The sequence below is a fragment of the Hemiscyllium ocellatum genome, chromosome 20 (assembly GCF_020745735.1).
Source record: "Hemiscyllium ocellatum isolate sHemOce1 chromosome 20, sHemOce1.pat.X.cur, whole genome shotgun sequence".
Lineage (NCBI taxonomy): Eukaryota > Metazoa > Chordata > Chondrichthyes > Orectolobiformes > Hemiscylliidae > Hemiscyllium > Hemiscyllium ocellatum.
The window spans coordinates 28,350,030-28,377,726 of NC_083420.1; the positions used below are offsets into that span (position 1 = coordinate 28,350,030).

At 40.6% G+C, this 27,697-nt stretch overlaps 1 protein-coding gene across 1 annotated transcript in view; it reads left to right on the forward strand.

Annotated features, from left to right (window-relative positions):
• The window catches only part of LOC132825430 (netrin-3-like), a 185,374-nt gene that overhangs the window by 15,138 nt on the left and 142,539 nt on the right, over nt 1-27,697 (forward strand). Inside the window, exon 2 of the mRNA XM_060840691.1 lies at nt 5,332-6,398. Within this exon, the coding sequence (XP_060696674.1) occupies nt 5,372-6,398 (1,027 nt within the window). The 5' untranslated portion in view covers nt 5,332-5,371. The remainder of the gene's footprint in view (nt 1-5,331; nt 6,399-27,697) is intronic.

A 27,697-nucleotide genomic window follows, 5' to 3' on the forward strand; every position in this document is an offset into this window, starting at 1 on the left:
ACCCCTACAGCCCCCTGTGGTAAAGAATTCCACAGACTTACTATCCTCAGAAGAAATTTATCTTCATCTGTGTCCCAGTTGGGTGACCCCTTCTCCTGAGATTCTGCCCTCTGGTCCTAGACTGCCCCACAAATGGAAACAACCGATCTGTACCTACCCTGTCAAGTCCCTAAAGAACCTTATGTTCCAATAAGGACACCTTTCATTCTTCTAAAATCCCAATAAGTACAAGCCCAATTTACACAACATCTCCTCATTAGACATTCCCATGACACTCAGAATCAACCTAATGAATCTTCTCTGGACTTCTTCCATTGTTATTTTCTTTCCCTAGATAAAGGGACAAAAATATTCACAATATTCTAGATGTGATCTAACAGGTTCCCTGTAGTTTTAGCAGAATGCCCTTCTTTTTATATTCCATTCTCTTTAAAATAAAGATAAATATTCTATTTGCTTTTCTCATTACCCATTGAACTTGGATGCTAGTGTTCTTGTGATATTTATACAAGGACCCCCAAATCACTCTATACTACAGCTTTCTGTGATCTTATTTCATTTAAATAATATTCAGCTCCTCTATTCTTCTTGCCAAAGTGCAAAATCTCACATTTTCCAACATTATAGTCCCTCTGCCAAGATTTTGACCACTCACTTAATATTTATACCTTCTATATATTTTGCAATCCTCACCACTTGCCTCCCCACCTATTTTTGAGTCACTGCAAAATTAGCAACACTGCATGCATTTCTCTCATCTGAGTCAGTAACATGTATAGTAAATAATTATGACACCAGCACTGATCCCTGTAACACTTCTCTGGTTCAGATTTCCATCTGTATTTGCCTCCTCATCCCAATACTGTCTTCTAATTCTTAGCCAATCCTTTATCCATGTTAATATACTACTCCATCACCTTATGCTCTTATTAAATTGTCAATAGTGCCTTCTCAAAAGCCTTTTGGAAATCCAGATATAGGACATGTACTGGAGCCTCCTTTTTTGTCTCCTTCTCATTACATCCTCAATGACTTATAATAAATTTGTAAGGCGTGATTTTCCCTTCATGAAGCCATAGTAACTCTACTTGAATAAATTTTGTATTTCTAAATGCTTTGCCATTACGCCCTTCATAATAAACTCTAAGATTTTCCAAATCACAGCTGTTTTGCTAACTCATCTATAGTTGGCTGTTTTTATCTGTCCCCTCTTTTAATTTTAATAAGAATGTTAGAATGGCTGTTTTACAGTCCTCCAGGACTTTTAGGGAATCTAATGAATCTTAGAAGATTACTATCTGTGCACCTACCATCTCTGCAGCTGCCTCCTTTAATGTCCTAGGGTGGAACTCATCCAGGGGAATTATCAGCCTTTAGCCCCATCTGTTTCCCTAACACTTCTTCTAGTGACAGTTATTGTATGTATTTCTTTTAGCTTAGTATTTATGGATTGCTGTTAATGTCCTCCACAATGAAGACTGAACTGAAGTATCTCCTCTGATATTTCCTTGTTCCCTGCTATTTCCCAGTCTCATATTCACTCTGACCTCTCTTTTTTTTATACATTTATAAAACTCTTCTTGTGTTCATTTACCCTCAATTATTATTTTCTCCATCTTTACTATTTTTTATCATATTGTATTAGTTTTTAAACATTTCCCAATCCTTACCATTAATCTTTGCCAGATAGTGGTTTTGTTTTTCAATTGTTTGTTATCCCTAACTTACTTTGTTGATCATAGTCAGTTTACTGCCTTCCTAGATTCCTTTATCCTCACTGGGATATATCTTTGTTGGGAGCCAAAACAATTTTCTTAAGCATCTGCTTGTTTTTTTTCCTCTGTCATTTTGGTTAAACCCAATTCATAGTCCATTCCAACTAACTCTGCCTCATGCCATTGAATTGCCCTTATTTAGTTTACACAGTTGTTTTAATGCAAGTTTCTCACTCTCAAACTGAACACTAAATTCTATCATGTTATGGACACTAATTCAAAGGAATTAGTTTTTGAGATTATTTTTTGAACGTACCTGATGATACATCATCAGATCCAAAATAGCCTTATTAGTGGTTCAGCAGTTGGATTGGTAATATATTGTTCTAGGAAACTGTCCAAAATAGACTATGAAATCTTCCTGTGACTACCTCTGCCACAATCTGATTTTCCCAATCTATATGATGAATGTATTGCCTCTTTTACACATTCTCATTGTTTTATGATTTATTCTTTGTCCTACAATATAGCCATTAATAAGGAACTTATAGATTACTCCTACCATTGTCGTCTTCCACTTGTTATTTCTTACCTCCACCCATATGGATTTTATACCCTTGGATCCAAGATCATTTCTTGCTGTTGCTCTTATTCCATCATTTGTCAACAAATCTACATCACTACTCTTTCCATCCCTCCTGTCCTTTCAAAAAATTCACAGACCTTTGAATATTTAGTTCCCAGCTTTGATCTCCTTTAACCATGTCTCCATAATGGCTATAAGATCATACCCACTAACCTTTATATTGTGTCAAACAGTACTTGCATTAATTAAAGAACTATTAATTTTGCCATTTTACCATTTCCCCCCTTGAAACCATTTGTTGCTGTTTTTCTATTTTTGCATACTATGTCCCTTTCTGTCCTATTCTATATATCATCATCCAAAATGGCTGCCCTGCAATGCCACCAAATTCTTTTATTTTGTAAGTCTAAGTTTCTCCTCTCCCAACTCCTTCCACCCTATCTAATTAGTTTAAAGCTTACTCAACAGCCCTAACATTTGATTCATTAGAATACTGGCCTCAGTATGATTCAAGTGCAGCTCCCTTCTACCCTGATACTGGTGCCAGTGCCCCATGAACACCCACAACAATCTTTGAACCATGCATATATCTCCTTGACTTTAGTTACTCTATACCAATGTGGTTGTGGTGCAGGTAGTCACCCAGAGATGATTACCTTGGAGGTTCTGAATTTTAATTTCACTCTAAACAGTTCAAATTCTTGCAACGGGTTATTTCCTTACTAGTCTTATCAAGATAATTAGTACAAACATGAACTACCACAAATAATAGCCCCTCCTCCCACTCCAAGTTTCTGTCCAGTCACAAAGAGATGACATTTATCTGGCACCAACAAGCCATATACAACCTTGAGAACTCAGAGTCATACTGCACGGAAACTGACCCTTCAGTCCAACCAGTCCATGCTGAATGTAATCCCAAACTAAACTAGTCCCTCCTGCATGCTCCTGGTCCATATCCTTCCAAATCTTTCCCATTCATGCACTTATCCAAAGGTCTTTGAAATGTTATAATTGTACCCACATTCATCACTTCCTGAGGAAGTTCATTCCACAAATGAACAGCCCTCTGTGAGAAAAAGACTTGCCCCCATTTCTGAAATCCTCCTCTCACCTTATAAATGTATTTATCTCCCTACCACTACACATTCATATTTCCCATCTTGAATGGTTACAGGCCAAATTTGATATTAAATTAAATAAAACAAAGAACTGTCGATCTAGAAATCTGAAACAAAAATAGAAATTGCTGGAGAAACTCAGCAGGTCTGGCAGCATCTGTAGAGAGAAAGTAGAGTTAATGTTTTGAGAAGAAGAGTCACTGGACCTGCTTTCTCTCTGCAGATGTTGGAGACCTGCTGATTTTCTCCAGCAATTTCTATTTTTGATTTTGAATTACCTAGTCTGAGGGGTGTGACTGTCTCCTGGAGACAAGTGTCCAGCTTACTTGCCCCTGCCCTGATGTAGTGCAATGTCTGCAACTCAGACTCCCACTCTTCAACTTGGATCTGAAGTTCCTTGACTTTGCTACATTTCTACTGATGTGTTTGCCTTGGATCACCTTGCTGTTCACAGGTCCCACATGTTACCACATCATCACATTACCTATACTGTCATCACTATCATATTAATTAATTACTCTAGAATTCCTGCTCTTAATACTTTATTGCAAGCTTATTTTTGTTTCTAAAAAACACTATAATTCATCTTATACTTGACAAGTTATTTTTAAGAAAAAGAAAATAAAAGATGAAAGACCTAAATACAAACTGAAGACCTTACTTTTATATTAGAGTCTAGAAATATTCACCATTCCTATTTGCCAATTTGATGTTTCCCTACACTTGCATCACATTGTGTTTGTTACCTCACTTTGCCACTGGTGGCACAGATGGTAGGCCTCTTGATTCATGGCTTTTGTCCTCACCCACTCACTTCACACTGAAAGCGTTACCTTTTGTAGTAAACCTTATATATAGCACCTTGTTCACCATATGCACCAAATTCTCACGCTGAAACAAATCCAAAAATATACTAATATTGATCTTGTCTCCACTCACATGAACTATGCAGCCTTACTAACCATGTGGTGTAACAATTCCTTTCTTATTTAGAACTGCTCTGAGTCACTTCTTAGCTACAGTAATCAACATCTCATTTTGAAAAGGGATTTCACGTGCCCAAATGAAAGCTCGCACTATCAGGTAGCCGTCCCTTTTGCCTAGACTATTTTTTAATGTCTGCACCTGACTTTAATTCTAAAATTAAACTTGAAAAAGACATACCTTGAACCAATTTCCAAAATATATTGACTCAGACAAAGTCTCCACTCACAGATTGTGTACAGTAGAAAAGTCCCTTTCTTTAAATTTTTATTCAGGAATGCTGAACTGTTTTATGCCATCACCAAATCACTTGTGTTACTTTCCATCTTTCTTCATCACCATTAAATCACTCTCATTTCTAGTTAATTATCAATTTACCTGCAAAGTCTGTCAGGGACAGTGCAATAACACTAAAGGAGGGAGAAATGGGAGAGGAATTAAATCAAAATAGAGTGGGAGGGGCAAATAAGGCACTCCACCGCTCCAGTACCCACATACCTCTAAACACATTTCTCATATAGAGTGACTCTGACAGTAATTAGTTTCTTGTCCAAATGAGGAGCTTCAGATTCTGGAATATTACGCCACGATTGGGTAGCCACTTCTTTTATTCTCAAACTCTTTTTCTGCTGTCTAGATCTTGTGCTCTGTAATGTCTCACAATGTGAAAGCTACCACATGAATGTGAACTATATATGGGAGAGATCCTAGTGGTTCCTTTTGGCTCTTTAGGCAGTAGGACAAAATGGGCCTGATTGTCTGTATTCAGGTTTCTACTCAAAATGAAAGAATTTCATAAGTAGATGATAGTTCTTGGACTGTTCATTATTCAAGTATTTTTATTGAAAAGATAACACCTTTTAAATTATGTTACTTAAGATATTGTAACTGTTTTGATTTGACGGTGCCCTGTTTTTTTTTGCAGGTCCTATTGTGTGTTGTTCTTGGAAACGTTTCTTCCCTGAATGTTGATGATGCAGTTTGGTTTAATGCTGCTATTTGCCTTCATTCTTGGGGCTTCCTGTGCTCTCAACGCTTTTGCCCCCCAGCAAGGCTCTTCTGATCCTTGTTATGATGAAGGAGGGCAGCCTAAGCGCTGCATTCCTGATTTTGTCAATGCTGGCTTTGCCAGGGAAGTGCAGGTATCCAGCACATGTGGGAGGCCTCCAAACCGATATTGCTTCTACAATGAGAAGATGGGTGTGAAAACTAAGATGTGTCAAATCTGTGATGCTTCAGATCCCAAGAATGCTCACCCTGCCACTTATCTGACCGATTTAAACAATGCTCACAACCTCAGCTGTTGGCAGTCGGAAGAGTTTTCCAATCCCATGCACAATGTTACACTCACTCTCTCTCTGAATAAGAAATTTGAAATTACTTATGTCAGTTTACAGTTTTGCTCTCCTCGGCCAGAGTCTATGGGGATATTTAAATCGATGGACTATGGGAAGAACTGGGTTCCCTTTCAATATTATTCCTCACAGTGCCGCAAAGTGTACAATAAACCAAACAAAGCAATTATTTCCAAGCAGAATGAGCAAGAAGCTCTGTGTACAGATGGATACACCGACCTCTACCCTTTGACAGGGGGCTTGATTGCATTTAGTACCCTGGATGGACGACCTTCTGCCCAAGACTTTGACAGCAGTCCAGTCCTGCAGGATTGGGTGACAGCCACAGATATTCGAGTGGTGTTCAGCAGAGCTCACCTCCAGCGGGAGCTGGACAGACATTACAGTGGTAGAGACGGGAAGGAGGATGAGGCGAGTATGGTGAGAGAGTCCTACCATTACGCAGTGGCTGACTTGCAGGTCGGTGGCCGCTGCAAGTGTAATGGGCATGCTTCACGCTGTGTCAAAGACAAAGAGGGCAATCTGATCTGTGACTGTAAACACAACACCGCTGGCCCAGAGTGCGACAGGTGCAAACCCTTTCACTATGACCGACCATGGCAAAGAGCAACTCTTCGAGAAGCGAATGAGTGCTTGGGTAAGTCCAACCTTTTGGATATTGCTGTATCTATTGACAACTTCCTGCTTTCATAGTCAACCAATCAGTTCATCAATGAGAGAGGTTGCCTGAACAAGAGCAAGTGTGGAAGCTGTTAGAATCTATTATTACCTAAGCCCTCACCCTAGACACAAATTTGTAATGTGTTCAGGTCTAACCAATCTAATCGATTTTGTTTTACAGGAGATCTCTAATAAGGTGGATAAGGCAGTGTTCTGTATGTAGCTTCTATGAAGATTAACAGGGATTTATGTTTATGCAGAATCTTTAATAAATCTCTCCACTGAAGGGGATGTTAAATCAAATGATTAAAAAAAACTTTGTCAAGGAGATAAGTAATAGCATCTTCAATAAGGAGAGTAAGGTGAAAAAACTGAGAGGGTTAGAGAGGGGATTACAGCTTTGATTCTAGGCACAGTAACAAATGATGGAACTATCAAAAACCTGGCAATGCTCAAGAGGCCAGTATTAGTGGACTATCCCAGGAGGATGCGAGGTTGGAGGGGATTACAGAATTTGAAGAGAGACCGTGGAAAGATTTGAAAATGTGGCAGCCAATTTGAGCAAGTTAGCATAAACAATGATGTGATATATTGACTTGAAATTCCATTATAGTGATGTTGATTAAGAGCTATATATTGCAGGATCTTTTACATCTACTGAGAGCTAATGTCACTTTCAACAATGCTGCACTCTATGGCATTCCACTGAAGTGTCAACTTGAGGGTATCCCATTACACTCCTGACTTGTGCTTTGTAATTGTTGGACATGCACTGAGGAAGACAGGATGTGAGTTTCTTGCTGCAGAATTCCCAGTCTTTGATTTGCTCTTGTAGCTACACTATTTATTTGGTTTGTCTATTTTTTTTTCTGACCAATAGTAGTCCCCAGAATTTTGATAATGTGATGTTAATTCCATTCAACATCTTGGGGAGATCGATAACTTCTGTCTTCTTAGAGATGGACATTGCCTGGCAATGGTTTGGTGTGGATTTTACTCGCCACTAATTAGCACCAAGACTGGATGTTGCCAAGGTTTGGCTGCATGGGGAATTAAATGCATCAGTTTCTGAGGAGTCATGAATGGTGTTGAACACTAAGAATAATCAATGAATATCCCATTTCTGATCTTATGTTGGATAGAAGGTAATTGATGTCTCACTGAAAATGATTGGGACTAGAATATTGTCCCAGGTGATCCTGGGATTCTTGTGGTAATAATAGTGTCCCTATCTCTGTTCCTATCAAGACTGTCATCATCCATAGCAAGTAGATTTTTACCTATAGTCAGTCCTCTAATATTCTGTCTCAGACCCAGTTCTGCAACTATGACCTTCAGGACTCAGCCAAATCTCTCAGGCTTACCATTCCAAGCTACCATTGGTGATGGATACTGAGACACACCCATGCCCATGGCAGGCTACATTCTGTGCCCTTGCTACCATCACAGCTTCTTTCAAGGATTTTCTGTAAGAGAACTATAGCTCCATTATGGTGGTAGTTTGTAATAAGGAGGTTTCCTTGACCAAATTTGACCTTAAAATTGGAATTAGCATTCCTACAGTGTGGAAATAGACCCTTTGGCCCAGCAAGCTCACACTGACCCTCCGAAGAGTAACCTACCCAGACCCATTCCCCTATTGCTCTATATTTCTCCCAACCTACACCGCCCTGAACACTATGGGCAATTTAGCATGAACAGTTCACCTAACCTGCACATCTTTGGACTGTGGAAGGAAACTGAAGCACCCAGAGGAAGCCCATACAGACACAGGGAGAATGTACAAACTCCACACAGACAGTCGCCCAAGGCTGGAATCAGGCCCTGGCGCTGCAAGACAACAGTGCTAATCTCTGAGCCACCGTGTTGTCCCAATGCTATAAGGCCTGATGCTATAAAACTCTATGGGATCTGGAGTCCATATTTGGATGTCAGCTCTAAATAGTATACCATTATGTCATGTGGTCATGTCACTATGTCAGATTCTGGTTGATCTGTCTTGCTGCTGAATTTGGACATATCCAGGGATTGTGATGGTGGAGCCTTGCTACTGAATTTAGGGAATGGTTTGATGAAAATTATTGACTGGTTTGTAGGTCAAATGTCCAATTTTACATGTATAACCCAAGGTTTGTGAGGAAGATTTTGCAGAGTTGGTTGAGGTTGGCAAACATGGTGCCACTGTTTACGAAGGGCGGTAAAGACAAGCCAGGGAACTATATACCGGTAAGCCTGACCTGACTATTATGTGGAGAGCTTCTGACTGCCCTGTGCGATTGACAAATTGTTTCCATGCCCCTGGACTGATATTAGACACTGGCTTTGACCTATTGTGCCTGGACCCCTCAGCAAAGGCTCCCCACTTGACTTGCTCAGGCCTGAGGACGGCTAGAACAAACTTCATTCCTTTATATCTGTGCTAAACAGCTAGGAAAAACCAAAATAATGAATTAGATACCTCTGGTTGACAGGGCAAGATGCAAAAAGGCAAGGCAGCAAGGCTCGGTGGTTAGCACCGCTGCCTCACAGCGTTAGGGATCCTGGTTCGATTCCACCCTTGGGCGACTGTCTGTGTGGAGTTTGCACATTCTCCCTGTGTCTGCATGGGTTTCCTCTGGCTGCTCTGGTTTCCTTCCACCATTCAAAGATGTACAGGTTTGGTGGATTGGTTATTAACAAACATGTAGAGTTAGACTCCATGTACCAACCATTAAGAAACAAACTGGAAATGATATAATCCACCTCAGCAACTGGGACACATAAATAGCAAGCGGGACAGAACACCGATGCTTTACCGATGATGTTACTTAGCATGGTGACGAAACATCTGCAAATAAATTTACCAGCTCAGCAAGCAAGTCGACAACGTCATCCACAATCTGAGCTACAAATCTTCTCTAGATTGGCCACGCTAAATTGTCCCATATTGTCCAGGACTGTGTAGGCTAGTTGGATTAACCAGGGAAAATGCAGAGTTACAGGGGTAGGAGGATCGGTCTGGATGGGATGTTCTATGGAGTGTCGGCATGGATTAGATGGGCTGAATGGTCTGATACCACATTTCCTTCCCATGGAATCCCTACAATGTAAAGCAGAGATGATGTAACCATTCAAGTAGGGTCCAGTGAACACCATGACAGTGAGTGAAGTGCCCAGCAATGCAGCCTGGTCCAGTCAATGAGCTGAGTGTCTGTCCCCAAGTGCACAGCATCCTTGCTGCGGTATTACAATGATAGTTACCAGTGTTACTGAGGTGCAGCACTGAAGTCCAGAAGTGGATCAGACATGTGCCATGAATGTTCTTCGGAGCTGGCACATATCAAATGCCAATGTCTGTGGACATGGGGTGTGTATGACTGCATGCCAGTAGAGTGTGCTCTGAAATGGTGCTGCCAGCTGTCTGACATGCAGGTCTCCCCAAGGAAGTAGAATGCTGACTTTGGCAGGTACCAACTCTGGTTTCCATGTCAACATTTTCTTGATATCTTGCTTGTTAGGCAAGTTTGGTAAATTAGAAATCTGAATATTAATGAGGTAAGTTGGGCAATCAGTGTTTTACAAACAATATTCCTCTTTACTTGGCAACTTGCCACTGCACAGTGAGAAACTCACCACATGGCTTGTGAAAAGCATAAAAGATGACATGAGTTGTTCCTGGTATGGTATAGAGAGAGAGGTTTACATTTCATGGTATGGAGGAGGTTTACTTTGTTCTGTATAAAAGGAGGTTTATTTTGTATTTTAGCCTGTGCTGTATCTTACATTGGCATATCTCATGGGGCCAATACAGAAAGATCTTTTAATCTGTATTTAATCCATGTGGAGAACTATTTACTAGGATAGATAAACAACAAAGCTGAATTTGTTCTATCCCGATAGCTTCTCTCCGTCCAAATGCTTATGTGCTTGCCTTCATTCTACAATGCGACATCTTTCATAACATTAACATTATCAAGTATCTTGCCTCAGTAAGGCACTTGATATTGTGTAAATGAGGAAGTGTTTTACCATTTGGATACGTGTTGGATAGTTCTAATTGGTTTTGATTTGCTTTCAGGCAGAAGAAATCTCCAGGTACAAGTGATGCTGGTAAAATGTGTTGCTTCCTAAAGGTTTATAGAGCTGGCCTGTGCAATCTGTCACTTGCTGTTGAGGAGCAGCTTGTGGATTCAAGGTTGCTGATATTCAGCTTGAAAGTGTCGGCACTGAGTGTCTGATTGACACTTGCAGTGAAATAGAAAGGGAGCACGGGAGGGGTTTAATTTAGCAACTGTCACTGAGATTTGTTTAAGATTTTCAGAGTTCACAGCTTTGTTATGCTACTTGTGGCAGATGCCCTCCCATTGAAATGTTAATGAAGGTGTACTTATGGGATAAGGTTTGCTTACTGTCTCTTTAGGTGGGTCTTTAGCGGTTTAGCTTTGAGTCGTCATATTTTTTACATGCGATCGCCATGAATATTTCCATTAGCCCAGAGGTCATTGTCACCTGTGCACTTCACTCACACCTTCTTAATTTCATTAATTTTAGTGTTTAGCATGCACAGTAGTTCACAGTCACAGCTTCTCTCAGTTCTCATCTGCCTTTGTCATGTTAAAACATTTACCATTCAGTCCACTGACAACCATTCTACTACTTCTATTTCTCCTCACTTGCAGTAGACTATAGGGGGATGGGGGAATTGGTTTGGGAGGGTGGGTGGGGTTGATGGTGTAGGGGGTGGGATGCTTGGCTATGGGAAAACATAGGGACTGAATATTTAGCTGCCGTACCATTTTCAAGGCAACTTTCTGTGTGCCCTAGCTTTTTGTATTTATCTGTCTTACATGTGTCTGTATTTGTGAGTGTGTGATCTCTATCTTTCCGCCTGTGTATTTGCATCTGCATGTTTCTGTTTCTGTTTGTGTGTTTTTGTCTGCGTGGGTGAGTGAAAATGTGCATATATAAGTCATTGTTCGTTTATTTGTTTGTTTGTTTGTGTGCATGCCTGTGTGTGTGTGTGTCTGGTATTATTTTGTTTAGTCATATGCATGTTTGTATGGGCCTGTACATTTACATCCATATATATATGTGTGTGTGTGTGTGTGTGTGTGCGTATGGCTGAGTATGTTTGTATCTGCATCCATTCTTTATAAATTTGATTTGTACATGCACGTATTTGAGTGTGTGTGCACCATCTCTGCCTTAGCTTATCTACTGCTGAAATTGTCAGTCATGCTAACTCTCGACTTGACTATTCTAACATATGCATGACTGGCCTTCTATGCCATCCACTATAACTTGAAGTCATTCAAAACTAGGTGATGGCCTAATGGTATTGTTGCGGGATTATTAATCCAGAGACCCCAGGTACTGTCCTGGGGATCCAGGTTAGAATCCTGCCTTGGCAGATAGTGGAATTTGAATTCAATAAATATTTGGAACTAAGGGTCTAATGATGACCATGGATCCATTGGTAATTGTCAGGGAAAACCCATCTTGTTCATTAATCACCTTTAGGGAAGGAAACTGCCATACTTACCTGGTCTGGCCTATGTGTGACTTCAGACCCACAGCAATATGGTTGACCCTTAACTACCCTCTGGGCAATTAGGGTTGGGCAATAAATGTTGACCTAGCCAACGATGCCCATTTCCTGTGAATGAACAAAAAAAACCTCTGCCCATATTCTAACTCACATTAAGGTCCGTTCATCCATCATTTGCGTGGTTGCTAACCTACATTGCCCCCTGGTTAGAAAGGACACTTAGTTTGAAATTCTCAATTATTTTCAACTCCCACCATGGTCTTGTCCTTCCCTGCCTCTGTATTCTCTGTTTCACACAATCAAATGTACTATTCATTTATGAACGGAAAAAAAATAAAGCAAACAAATTTTGCTGAAATAAAGGCACTCTGACTAGAAACACTAAAAAAAGGTCATTTCTGCAAGCCTGGAGGAACATGTTGAAGTTGTACATTATCAGGCAGCTTGCATGTGGAGCTGGCTTTGTAGAAACAATCCTCTAAGACAATTGTGTTCCTTTAATTCTAGCCTCTTGAAGAACTCCATTTTAAATTGTTCCACCTTTGGTGACCCTGTCTTCAGCTGCTTTGACGCTAGTCTCTGAAGTACCCTCTTTATACCTCTGTGCCTGGCTATCTTGTATTTCTCCTTTTAAGAGTCTCCTTAAACTCCATTTTGTTGACCAAGCGTTTGGTCAGTTTCCTTAATATCCCATTATGTATTTGGTGTCAATTTTTGCTTTATTATGCCATTGAAGAGTATTCTTTGAAGAGAGACAGACAGACACTGTGGCACAGTGGTTAGTACTGCTGCCTTACGGCACCAGAGACCTGGGTTCAATTCCCACCTCAGGCAACTGTCTGTGTGGAGTTTGCACATTCTCCCTGGGTTTGCTCTGGTTTCCTCCCCCAGTCCAAAAACCTGCAGGTTAGGTGAATTGGCCATGCTAAATTGCCCGTAGTGTTAGGTGTAGGGGAATGGGTCTGGATGGGTTGCTCTTCAGGGGGTCAGTGTGGACTTGTTGGGCTGAAGGGCCTGTTTCTACACTATAAAGTAATCAAATCTAATTGCAAATGGGTATGAAGTTTTTTTTTAACCTTTCTGATGAACATATTGATCAGCGTTTCTGAAGAGTATTGGTAAAGAGGATGACTGCTCCAAGTGGCTGAGGAAGTTTATAATTGGTGAAAATACTGACCGTCACTTTCAGTTTGGATGATAAATACACTGAATGAGGTGCACTCACTGAATGAGATTTCATGCTGAATAAGAAACACACATTGAGCTACAAGCTAAATGGGATGCACGCTTTGAATGGTATGCACATACTGATACACATAGTGAACAGGATGCACATACTGAAAGGGGCATGCACTCTGAATGGATCATGTATGCTGAATAAGGTCACGTGAACTTATTAATGAAAAAGAAATAAAGTCTGCTTCCCTTGGGAACCTGATGGCTAATTCCTCTGATTTATTAGTTATTCTGTAAACTGCATAGAATACTTCATGTTGGGCCAAATGGCCTAATTCTGTTCCTATATTTTATGAATTTATGAAGGTGTTGCACCTGCAGAATCTTCTAATTATGTGAGTTTCTGCTCACTGCTTTCAGTAAGTTAACAACTCACAATCACATTGTGATAATGACTCAGATATCAGTTGTTACTTGGAGATCTTTGATTTTACCATGAGATTATTGATTACTACACTGTTCCTGATCATTGTGCAGTTATCATTCCCGAAGCTGAGGGCTTCTGGGGATCTTCACTAGAATGAATGAAGAGTGGGAATTTTGTATTCTGGGAGAAACTGATTATTCAGAAAAAAGAGATTGGGAAAGCCAGAACTCCAGGATGTAAGTGATATATTGAGCAATTTCTTTTTAAATTCATTCAGAGGATGGCAGGGATTTATTAATAGTCTAGGGTTAGGAATGTTCAAGATCTGAATGTAATTCTTGGCTAGGGGCAGCATGGTGGCTCAGTGGTTAGACTGCTGCCTCATGGCGCCAGGGACTCTGGTTCAATTCCAGCCTTGGGTGACTGTGTGGAGTTTGCATATTCTCCCCGTGTCTGCATGGGTTTCCTCCAGGTGCTCCGGTTTCCTCCCACAATCCAAAAATGTGCAGGTTAGGTGATTTGGCCAAACTAAATTGCCCATAGTGTTCAGGGATGTGGAGGTTAGGTGCATTAGTCAGGGGAAAATGTAGAGTGATAGGTTAGGGGAATGGTTCTGGGTGGAATACTTTTCGGAGGGTCGGTGTGGACTTGTTGATTGAAGGGCCTGTCTCTATATGATTCTATGACCAGGTTGTGATTAGACTCTGACTGTGCAACCAATTGTTGAGATTGGACACTGGCTAGCCATTGGTGGCTCTGATTGGTTGTTAGCTAGAAACCATTGAGAAGCTACTATGAGAAATGCAGCAAACCCACTGATTAATGAAAATGAAAGAACTGTTTTAAATCAGGAAAAGAAAACCCAGAAATTGCTGGAAAAGCTCAGCAGATCTGGCAGCATCTGTGCAGAGAAATCAGAGTTAACATTTTGGGTCCAGTTCTGAGGAGGGATCACTGAACCCAAAATGTTAACTGCGATGTCTCTCACAGATGCTGCTAAACCTGCTGAGCTTTTCTAGCAACTTCTGTTTTTGCTGCTGGTTAATGGAGCTGCTAGACCTTGCTGATTCACATCGTTCCAGTCCCAGAGGCTTTGTGGTTCAATGTTGTTTTGACGGTTGCTGTCGAGTCATTCCTCAAGATACATTGAGGGAGGATTAGAAAGTTAGAAGGTCACAGGAGTCACGATATTAGAATATTTATTTAAATAAGTCTGGGAATACTTTTGTTGGTGTGGCACAGGCAACAATGCACTCTTGTGAAGCAAAGAGAAAAGAAGGATTAGAGCTTAATATAATCAATGGGTGAGTTCAAATCACATGGAGGCACTGTGAAAGGTTAGTCTCACTGTTCTCCTGATTACCAGTCTGCATGGAAATGATAGTTAAAAGAAGTAGCAGCTGATAGCAGACTCCATGAGTGAATTACATATAATACAGAGCAGTCTGCCTGCTACCAGTTCTGTGCCAGTGTATAGCTCATTACCCACTTCATGCCATGACCCAGCTGTCCACAAAACCACTTCCACATACAGACTGCCTGATAATGTGCTGCTTCAACAGAATTTTTTTTTATGTTTGCTGGAGTGATTTTCTCACAGTTTCTAGTCAGGGAGTCTGCATTTCAGCAAAATTCAATTACTCTTTTATTTTTGTTCCTAAATGAATGGTGTGTTTGGCTGTGGGAAGCATTGATGGTTCAGGCAAACTCACTGGCAGCAATAGGCCAGCAGTTCTATCAGATGGCCGGCATAATATGTGTTGGATACAGAGAAAAAAATCTCTTTACACAGGCCATCAAACCAGTCCCAGACAAGGTACAAAGTGGGTTAGAGAGTAAAACCGCTGTGAAACCAGTACCGTGGACAAGGATGCTGGGTGTGAAGTGCAATGACTTCCAGGGTGGAGGGAACCCTGAGCAGAGGGGAAGTCGGTAAAGTGAGTGGGGTGGGAATAATGTGGGTGTAGGGAGTGTAAAGTGAGCAGGTAGTGATAGTGTGGATTCTACACTGGGTGGGATGGGGACTGTATGGCATTTAGGGAGGGTTCATTGGACAGCAGAGGTTAAATATACGCACAGCAGAGGTATGTATAGTGGATTGGAAAATGGAGGGAATACATCAACAGGAGAGTGCTCATGCTGACAGGAGTGGAGAGGTTACATTAAGTAGGTGGTACTCTGCTTTTGGTCCATTGGTAAGGAGCTACATTGGACAAGGGCTACAGAGGGAAGGAATGTCATCAAGCAAGGGAGACGGTGAGCAAACATCTAGCAGGCAAATGCCCTGAGCAGAGAGCAGACAGAACAGGATACGTTAAGCAGGGGGTATACTTGTCAGGGAATAGAGAGGATACTCTGGACAGGGGATAGTTTGGGCAAGAGTTATACTGAATGGGTGGTACTCTGGGCAGTGAGTACACTGACAGGGGGTTACATTGGGCAGGGGGGATAAAATTGTCGCGTCATAGAATTTTACAATACAGTAAGAGGCTCTTCAGCCAAAGGTACCCTGAGCAGGAGAGATTACAGTGAGCTTTGTACAAATGAATAATGCAGACCTTTTCAGTTCTATTTATTATTTTGTCCCTGATAAGTGAAAGGACAGTCATTTTATGGTCGAATCAAACTCACTACATTTTGCCTTCCGTTCATTTCCTACCTTCACTATTAGTTCACTTAACAAAGCTGCAGACATTCCTTAATGTAATCTAAATAAATGCTCAGGAGGCTTGTTCAACCTTTTGCCCCTTTGACCTTGAGACCCTAAGGAGTTCCTCTGAATCGGAGATAATTTGCCCTTGAATCCTTCTGTTCTTCTGTTCCATGTTTCCTCTTTTCTGGGTCCACCTATCCCTGGGTACCTCTGACCCTGGGCACCTCTTCCCAGGGCCTGTCTTTCTCTGTGCCTTGTTGATGTAGTTATACACATTCCTTTGAGTAATACACAGTATTCTAACCCATTCTAACAGACACTAAGTGAGCCCATTTTCCTGGCGAGAGTGTTTGGGGCCCCATTTTTGGCATATGATTGCCTCTGTTTCACACACACAGTTTTGTTTAGAAAATCTTTGTGCCCAATTTTTCATTTTATCAATTCCTGGACCCCACCCTGGCGTCATTCCAAAATGGGTGTGCAGAAACATTGATTGATGTGTATCTCCTACAGGGCACTAAAAACCGAGCTTTTGAGACAGCTTTCATTGAAAACCCCCCACACCTATTAAACATTGTATTTCGTCAGAGCTCCTTGTTAATCAATCAGCTAATTTCACCTCCTCTAAAAGTATTTTTTCTTTATCATTTAAAAAAATCCTGTTGAAAATAGGCAGCAGACTTGATGCAGAGGGAACTGCAGATTACTAATGGCTTTCCCAGCTGTTGAGATATGTTGGCCTGCTATTATTAATTCTACTGTCTCATCTACTCAGTGCCTCAACAAAAGCCCTTGAGTCTTATTGTGAGTTTGGCTCAGTACAGCATTGAACAGCACCTTAACACAGGCCTCGTTCACATAAACAAGGGCCTCATTTGACATTATTCAAACTCAAGCATAGTGCATACCACTCTGAATCCCTTGAATTATATCCCTTCCCAAATGGAAATGTAGAACGTGGGACTGTTGCAATTATTTCTATTGTATAAATCCTCCCAGTTCCTGAAGACTAAGTACAGCCACTAGTTGGTAAAAGAGCAAAGGATTTGGTGCTCGACTCCTGCTGCATTTTATGATTTTAGCCACTGCTACCTTAGAGAGCTAAAGGAGGGGTCACACCACCTCGAGTTCCTGATCCTTGTCATTAACCAGCCATTCCTGACTGCAGTGTTGGCTGGGCTGACACCTAATCATCAAATAGCTGACACCATTAGGCTCCCACATCATGGGAGCTACTGAGTTTAAGCAGCTGTAGGACTTGAATCAGCCTTTTTGGGGAAGAAGACAGATGCTTTCTTTGAGTGAATGGTTTGAATTAAGTTTTCTGATTTGTTTAGTTTTAAAATTTTTTTTCTAATTGGTTAACAATGCTATCCCAGCGATTCATTAGGGATCAGAACAAATGGGCCAACTCCCTATTTCACAAGTATTTAAGAAAATAAAAAGCATGGAATTGGAGAAAATTCATTAACAACATAGAACTATAGAATTAAACAGCGCTAATGGAGGCCATTTGGCCCACTGTGCCTATGCCAGCTCTTTGAAAGGCCTTTCATTTAATTCCATTCCTCTGCTCTCCTCACTGTGAATCTGCAAATATTTCATTTTCAAGTGTTTATTTAATTTAATTTTGGACATTATTATTAAATCTGCTTCCAGACAGCATTCTCCATATCAGAGGAACTCCCTGAAAATTGTTTAACTCTCGTGTTGCACTGGACTTTTTTGCCAGTCAGTTTTAATTAGTGGTTTTTGGTTACTGATCTTTCTGCTAATAGGAGCAGTGTTTCTTTATTAACTTCATCACATTCCCAATAATAGTGGATAATTTATTAAATCTCCCCATAAAACCCCTCTGTTGTTATGAGAACTCTGCTTCATGTCGTTGAGTCCACCTAAGATCTCTTTGTTCCGGTACAACTGTAAAAATTGTACCAATTAAATTTATGTTGCCTCTCCTCTTTTCCTATCCAATTGATTTGCTTCACAAAAGCAAACTATTGTGTATTCTGGCAGTTTAAAATAAAAATAGAAAAAGCTGCAAAAATCTATAATTTGAGGAGAGAGAAACTGGTTAACATTTTATGTCACTCTCAAAGGTCACACTGAAAACTCATAGATGTGAAGCGTTAACTCTGTTTCTCTCTCTGTAGGTGCTTGCCAGATCTGCTGAGTACTTCCAGCACTTTCAGTTATTGTTTCAATTATTCACACATTCAGCTTTAAAAACCAGCTGTAAAATCCAAAATGATGGCTGACACCATGGTGTTCAAGCAGCATTGTGGAGACCCCACACAAAATGGGAAAAAGCTGAAAGAGGAGAAATTGAATCTCTTCACGTTTGTCGACATTAAATTGCATCTGCCAGTTCACAGGTCTGACTGTCTTTCTGAATCTGTTAGTCTCCTGCTCATTGTTTTCTATATTATCAAAAATGCAGTATTCTGAAATCCAATACTTCAAATTGAGATTGACAGATTTTTGTTAGGTAGGGGTATTATAATATACAGAATTAAGGTAGATAAGAGGAGATGAAAAGATCAGCCATGGTCTAATTGATTGTCAGAACAGTCTAGAGGGGGCTGTGAAGCTTCCTTTTATTGTTATCTCCTTTCCTGCATACATAATCTGTCTCAGCCCCATTAGCTCACTCTCACTTGTCTAATGTGCCACTCCTGTGCTCCACAAGTCTCATACTGTGTTTTGCCCCTATGGTTTCTCCTCTTGTATTATTCCACAGATTGACTTAGCCTCACATTTGGCCTGAAACTGTTTGTGTGCAGTCGCTGAAAACATACCAATGCCCGTACCATCTCTCAAATGCGGTTCCTAAAGAAATACATGACTCTTTGGTCCTCTAGGAAGCCACAGCTGTTTCTGATTGTTGAGATCAGCTGCAGGTTAGTAAATTGATTGTATATTTCAGGCTTTAAGTTATCTAAACCCAAGGCTGAACTTTCATAGATTGGGAAGACTCTGCTGGCCTTCAACAATGGTCAGTAAGAAGGGTGTGGAATTCCCACCACCAGTTTTGTTAGCAGAGGAAGGAGGTGAGGTGTGAATCATGCAAGAAGAAAACCCACACTTAGTGAAGCCATTTAAACTTAGTGCTCAGCTGAAGCAGACCTTATTTTAGTTATTGCAAGTCCCTTAGACCACAGTGTGGTAAATACAAATGAATGGATTGAAAATTAATGCTCTTGAATTGTTGCTGAAGTCTGCTTAAGTTTGGAAGAAGTTTAAAACCAATACTGCTCTCTAAACATTAAAATACACAGGCCACTGCTGTCAGAGGCATTTTTTAAAAAAAATCCAGGTTACTTTGATTCACAGGTCAACTGGTGTAGTTCAGAAAAATAAAATTTTCTTTCGCAAAGGTTCAAAAGGTCTCTTTGTTGACATTTCCCAAGGCCTAATACTATGCCATTGTGAATGTTTAGCTGATTTTCAAAACCTAAAATTATCTCAGAAGGGAATTCTGAATTCAACGTTTGATTGACACTTTAAAGAGACTATTAAAGAATTGTGATATTGGATCTGAATGGAAATTATTTTTGTTTTTCTAAAAGATTAGCTAGTTGAGATGTAAAGATTTTGAATGGAATGCGTGAATGTGGGTTTTTCCACTATTAAGTGTGTTTAAATGACAACTGTATTGTATGGTTAAAAACTTATTTATTCTCCCATTTCTGTATGGCTCCCCACTTCTGAACATGATGGATACTAAGCAAGTTGCTAAGGAGAAAGAATAAGGGGGCATAGGGATGGCTGGCAGCCTCTAGTAACATAGAGTCATCATGGCGCATACGAGCAATCCTAGAGATGAACAGAGGAACCTTGATTATCCGGCATTTGATTTAACCAAATTTCAGATTATCCGAACAAGATTGCAAGGTCCCGATGCTTGGCTAACTGTTATCCGGCATTTGATTAAATAAACAAAATACTCCCTATCCGTGTCCTTCAGATAATCGATGGTCCTCTATAGATGGGAGCTAAGGGTTTTGGAGCTACAGTTCTTAGCAACATCTAAGATGATCGGTCTTCTAACTGGCCCTCTTTCTAATTTGCCTACTCCATGGCTGCCAATGAGTTGCTTCCAGGGTTGAAGGATGCAACACTGACCCTTCCCTGGCACTTGGAATGAAATTTTCTGACTCAAGACACTTGTGTTGACAACAAAAATCTGGCCCCTAGAGTCAAACGTCTAAATTTCCACCTTAGTTTGGTTTTGTATTGGTAATGCTGCATGGCAGACGGGTGGTAATGGCTGGAACATCTGTACTATTAAGGTTACAAGGGGTTATTTTCTGGGACTGGGTGAATAGCATGTCCCATAATGATGAAGGAAGACAGGGGAAGATATAAAAGAGACCTAAGGGGCAACGTTTTCAGGCAGAGGATGGTGCATGTATGGAATGAGCCGCCAGAGGAAGTGGTGGAGGCTGGTACAATTGCAACATTTAAGAGGCATTTGAATGGGTTTATGAAAGGGAAGGGTTTGGAGGGATATGGGCCGGTTGCTGGCAGGTGGGACTAAATTGGGTTGGGATATTTGGTCGGCATGGACGGGTTGGCCCGAAGGGTCTGTTTCTATGCTGTACGTCTCTATGACACTATGAGATGACATAGATGCTTGAGGGTATTTGATCATAACTTCAACAGAGTGAGAAATACTTCTGTAAAGCGTAAAATTGGTTCGTCAAAATGTGATAAACTAGTTACTGTTTAAAATGACTGAAAGCTCAGTAATCTTTCCAAAACTAGACTAACTGATATACAACACAGTGGCAGCACTGAAAAAGCTTCAAATTCTTCTGTAAAGAAGATCAAAATGTCAGACTTAAAATGTGGTGCCAAAACTCAGGAACGTACAGCTGAATAATGCCAAACTTGCTCCAGTAAATAAGTAAGAGCAGAGAAGGGATCAGAAAATTAATGAACATGGGTATTCAAGCCTGCAGCTCTTAGGCATGGTAGGCTGTGAAGAAAATCCTGATCCAGCGATCGCAGGCTTTGAGTTGGAAGAACAAAGGGAAAATCAGGTATCTGGTGAGCAATCCTTCAACAGGGTTTAAAAAAGGCATAATTGGGAAATTCTGTTTCCTTGAAAGGGTGGTTTAAAATTTTAAAAAGTTTTGTCCTAATCCGAGTATGGCAAATTACTCATGGGGACCACAAGATGGAAAAGTGAGATTAAAAAAAGTGCAAAATCCAATATTCTGGGAATAGGGAGGGAAGAAATTATTGATACAAGTTAAAACAAAACAGTTTGCACTTGTTTCAAACAATTTTTAAAAGAACTACCTATTCTAGCAGGAAAATACTCCAAGCAAGAGCATCCACTAAAATGGGAATCAGCGCAAGATTGAGCAACAAGGAAAATCTTCCAGTACTGGAAGTAAAATATAATCTATCAGGCAAATACCAAGGAAGTTTTGGAAGGCCCGAGATCCTAAATTTACACTATTTGAGAAGAAACAAAACAACTCAAACTCAAAACTGAGCACTTTAAGAGAAAAAAAGTTTTGATGTATCGAATCGCTTGGAGATTTGAACAAGTCAGCACATCACTTGACTCCACAGATGCAGCAACAGATGAAGCCATTGCAAGAAAAGGCACTAGTGAGACATTGATAAATTTGAAGAATTATTAAAGGCCTTTAACTCATTCAACCTGAGTAGCCACAACGTTCTGAAAAAGGCCATATTCAACAAAGGGGCCAAAAAGCATGTGAACCAGCAGATGCTTTCATTCTTTAACTTTTATGGGCTGGTTTAAGGGTGTCAGAATGGAAATTTTGAAATCAGAATTAATCCAAGACCATATTCTAATGGTTATTGCTGAGGAATGCCTATCAGATGTAATGCAGTCAGCAGAGATCATCCAGGAACAGCACCACAGCAGGTGAGTAAAGGAGAAGTTCTCAAGCAGGATAGATAAACTCTGAGAGGTGAAGAAAGTCCTTGGTTCAGGCAACCCCCAATGACCACGCAGTTCTCCAAGCATAGGAATGTAAAAGCAGCAGCAGAAAAGGAAGTACACTTGGGAAGATAATTGTCTCCTGCTGTAAAACCTTGCCAGCACTGTAGCACCATAAAGACGGGCACATGTCAACAGTGTTCTGTAAACAAAGCAGAATACTTTCACTGGAGAAAAAATGTTTATGTTGTGAAAATGTAACAAAGTGAAGTTATCTTTACAGATTGCAAAAATCTTTGCACATAGTGCCACCAAAATCTTTGGGTGGCACAGTGGCTCAGTGGTTACAGCGCCAGGCACGCGGGTTTGATTCCAGCCTCTGGTCACTGTCTGCATGGCGTTTGCACAATCTCCCTGTGTCTGTGTGGATTTCCTCTGTGTGCTCCAGTTTCCTCCCACTGTCCAAAGATGTGCAGGTCAGGTGAATTTGCCAAAGCTAAATTGCCCATTGCGTTAGGTGCATTAGTCAGGAGTAGGGGAATGGGTCTGGGTGGGTTACTCTTTAGAGGTTGGTGTGCCGAAGGGCCTGTTTCCATACTGTAGCGAATCTAATCTAAGCTACAGCAATTAATGAAGTTGAAGATTGTCCACCAGAAGAGAAACCAAAAAGTGTTTTCGTTGAGATCAGTTACCCCAACCAAGTATTCTGAAATGTAAATATATATGTTAATGAACACATTGCCATTTTAAAATGACTGCTGGAGCGAGTGGAAACATTTTCTGTTTTACCATGGCTATCAATGCATGCAAACAACGGAGACCCAGTTATGTGCTCCCAGAGGAATTAAATTAAAAGTCATGAAAGCTACTGTCACACCCAGTACAAGGGAAAACACGCACTGAAATCATTTATACTCTAGAGAATCATGAATGTTCCCTTACGTAGAAGAGCTTGTATAAATGTTGATATTATCAGAAAAATGAAATTAGCATGAATCAAGGATTCTCTTCAAATAGGATTATGAAATTATTTACTCATTTAGCAAAACAAAAGACTGGATATGGCACTATTTTTCCAAAGGATCTTTGTTTCTATACCTCTAGAAAGTTACCACATCCACTAATTCAAAGGAGTATGCTGATCGCTAACATTCAGTTTGGGTTCTGGCAGGGCCGCTTGGCACCTGACCTCATTGCAGCCTTGGTCTGAACATGGAAAAAAGTGTTGAACTCCAGAGGTAAGTTGAAAGTTACTGTCTTTGGCATCAAGGCTGCATTTGACGAAATATGACAACATAGAGCCCTTACAAAATAGGAACAATTCGGAATTATAACCAGCCCAAAGGAGGATGTTTGTGATTGTTGGAGGTCAATTATCTGAGGCCCAGGATATCACTACAGGAGTTCCTTAAAATAGTGTCCCAGGCCTAACCATTTTCAGTTGCTACATTAGTAATCTTTATTCATCAAAAGGTCACTGGAGATGTTTGCTCACGGTTGAACAATGTTCAGCACCTTTCCTGACTCCTCAGATATTGAAGCTGTCTATGTCCATATGCAGCAACGCCTGGACAATATCGAGGCCTTGGCTCTTAAACTTGACACCATCTCCAATAAGAGAAAATCTAACCATTGAGCTTTTATATGCAATAGAATTACCACTGATGCATTCCCAATTATCAACATCCTGGGGCTTACCACTGAGCAGAAACTGAACTGGCCAAATCAATACTGTAGCTATAAAAGCAGGTCAGTGACTAGAATTCAGCAGGTGATGCACCTTCTGTCTACCCAGTGCCAATCCATCTTCCATTTGGCATGTGATGGAATATTTTCCACTTGCCTGGATGGATGTAGCTCCTACATCACTCAAGAAACTCAACACCATCCAGGACAAAGTACTTCACTTACTTGGTATCCAACCTTCAACATTCACTCCCTTCACCACCGATGCAAAGAGACAGCAGTGTGTACCATCTACAAAATGCACTGCAGAAATCACCAAAACTCCTTTGACAACATCTTTTAAACCTGCTTTCTTTAAACCTAGAAGGACAAATTTGCTTGAGTGGAGCATCAGCACTTGTAAATTGTCCTCCAAGCGTTCTGATTGGAACCACATTTCAGTTCCTTCAGTGCCTGTGGGTCAAAGTTCTAGAATTTTGGTCTTAATAGCTGCCCCTAAACTTGAGGGACTTCAATTCAAGAAGACAGCTCACTGCCAACTTCGCTGAGGGAATTAGGGATGGACAATAAAAATGTCCACATTTCATATACAAATTAAAAAAAAAAAAAGAAACAAACTATATTTCTCTGGAAGAATTGACCAGGATGGGAATAATTTCTCCTGTCACTAGCAGCTCCCAGAAACTTTCTTCTATTCTGAGGACACTTGTGGTGCAGTGGCAATGCCTCTACCCCTGATACAGGAGGCCTGAGTTCAAGTCCAACCTGCTCCAGAGGTGTGTTATGACATCTCTGAACAGGTTGATTGCAACATATCTATAACATGGTGACCTGGAGTGGTGTAAGTTCCTAAACCTAATAGTTACTGCCTGCAATTAAAACCATTGAAATGATACAGCACATTGGAAGCTATTCAGTCCATCTTGTGCATGTCAAAAGCACCTAGATGCCCTTTCTAATCCCATCTTCCTACACACAGCCCATAGCCCTGTTGCTTAAAATGCTTAAGATGTTTTTCCAAGTATTTTTTAGAAAGGTCTCTGCACGCAACATCAACTCAGGCAGCAAACTCCAGTCACCCACCACCCTCTGGATAAAAGACGTTATTCTTCACTTCTCCTCTAATACTTGTGCCACATAGCTTGAATCTATGACCCTAGGTTTTTGCCAAGGGAAACAGGTTCCTCCTGTCTACTCTATCTCCACCCCTCCCAATTTTGTATATCTCAATCATGTCACCCCTCAGCCTTCTCTGTTCCAAGGAAAACAACTCAACCTCTCCAATCCCTCCTCATAGCTACAATTCTCCAGTCTTGGCAATTTTGTAGTAAATCTTCTCTGCTCTCTCTCTTCAGAGCAATTAAGTTTAATTACAATTAAATTACAATTTGTATGGACTTAACACAACTTATTAAGGCCATAGCTAGGACAATTCACCCAATGTCCTCAGTGGACAAAAACTCAACAAGATTGTCCAAAAATACCATATTTACAAAATTGGATGCAGGCAGCAACTTTTGGCAAGTCCTTTTGGATGAGAAGTGAATATTACTAACAACACTCATTATTCAGTTTAGAAAATTTTGTTTTCATCATTTGTCATTTATTTATGATGTTAGCACTGGGATTTTCCAAAGAACCATGTTGAACATTCTACAGGGCCTCAAAGGCACAATATGTCACATGGATAACATCTTTGTTGGTGAATCTCTTGGAGAACTTGACCTGAGGATTAAGGCAGTTTTAAGTCGAAGACGACTCAACTCTTCATGAAAAATATGTAAATCCTTGAAAACATGATGTCTTAGAACACATTGTTAACAGTAAGAGCATAATGAAAGATACATAGATAAGAACCATTCGTCAATTCTGAATTCCCAATCCTGACTTTCTTCCAGTAGCTCTAATAGTTCCTTGGAATGGTTGATCAACTGGCAAAAATCCTGCCCAGTAGAGTGCAAGATACTGAACCTTTAAGGCAATGGCTACAGAAAGCCCAAGCATATTATCAGAATGCATTTCATCAGCAGTCATTTCAAAGGATGAAAGAAATGCTGATTTTACCAGATATCTTAGTGCATTAAGTCCTGTCACTGCTGCAACAGATGCTTCATCAATAGGTCAAGGGGATTGAGTGTCCGTTTTCCTCAAACCACCTGATTGGTGTCACAGGCATATTTGCTCTGCATCTGAAACATTGTCTAAGACTGATAGGAGGTTATGCTCTCATAGTGAAAGAGGCTGTCGCATTCACATGGACTTAGAAAAAGTTGTCAAATTATATTATTATATCATTTGCTTAAAGAAGATCATCCACACAGACACAAAGCTCCTGTTTCTTTACTTGATGAAATGGAATTCATAAGAATACTTTCAAGATTCAGATGTTCTGGTTGAGATGATTGAGATTCTTGTGTGAAACAGTACATATCCTCAACAAGCTGCAAATGATAGCAGATGAATTCTCCAGAGTTACTGTTGACCAGTCTATACAGCAGTCTGTTTACCTCATTAATGGGACTGATTCATATTTGCAGTTGACTGTAGCACAGTGGCTGGCAAGCACAAAAGTTTCCTGACTTTCAGCTGCAAGATGAGGAATGCATTTGCACTTGCCAGTATGTAAACCCAAGGTTGGCCACTGCAGTGTTCCGATCTTATGGTAATGAAAACCTTATTTGAGTACTGGGAGAACGTTACTATTCTAGATGACTTGCTGGTATATTTGGGTGATTCTGGTCTCAATCTGGGCAGATATCTTGGAGAAAATGCATGGTGAGCACATGAATATCATGAAATGCACAGCCCAGGCTTAGGTTCAGTTTTCAAAAATACCAAAACCCAGAGAACAAATTATTATTTCAATGCCAAAAGTCAACGCTCAAATCAGATCAAAGGAAACCTGTTCTCTTAACTGAATTCCTATCCAGACTGTGGGAACATCTCGAGATAGCCGATTCATGACTGACTGACAAGCCTCCCTAATTTTTCCAGATGGATCGAGGTCAAACATCCAAACACCTTGACCATTGAGACTTTAGGCTTCAAAGGAACTCTTCAGAATAAATGACATTTGCGATCAGTTTGTATCCAATAACGGTCTGTAGTTTGCCAATGGCTGATCACACTTTGTGGAAAATTGTGGCTTTGTATATTTTACAAGTTCCCTGACATATCCCCAGTGCAATGGTGAAGTCACAAGCAGAGTCCAAACCATAAGACCATAAAACTATAATACATAGGAATGGAAGTAAGGCCATTCAGCCCATCGAGTCCGCTCTACCATTCAACCATGGCTGACGGGCAATACAACACCACTTACCCGCACTTTGTCCGTATCCCTTAATTTCTTGTGAGATGAAGAATTTATCAATCTCTTCCTTGAAGATATTTAACGTCCCGGCCTCCACTGTGCTCCGAGGCAATGAATTCCACAGGCCCACCACTCTCTGGCTGAAGAAATGTCTCCTCATTTCCGTTTTAAATTGACCCCCTCTAATTCTAAGGCTGTGCCCACAGGTCCTAGTATCCCTGCCTGATGGAAGCAAATTCCCAGTGTTCACTCTTTCTAAGCCACGCATTATCTTGTAAGTTTCTATTAGATCTCCCCTCAACTTTCTAAACTCTAACGAATACAGTTCCAGGATCCTTAGCTGTTCGATATATGTTAGGCCTACCATTCCAGGCATCATCTATGTGAATCTCCACTGGACACGCTCCAGTGCCAGTATGTCCTTCCTGAGATGTGGGGCCCAAAACTGGACACAGTACTCCAAATGGGGCTTAAAACAGAGCTTTATAAAGTCTCAGTAGCACATTGCTGTTTTTACATTCCAACCCTCTTAAGATAAATAACAACATTATATTTGCTTTCTTAACAACGG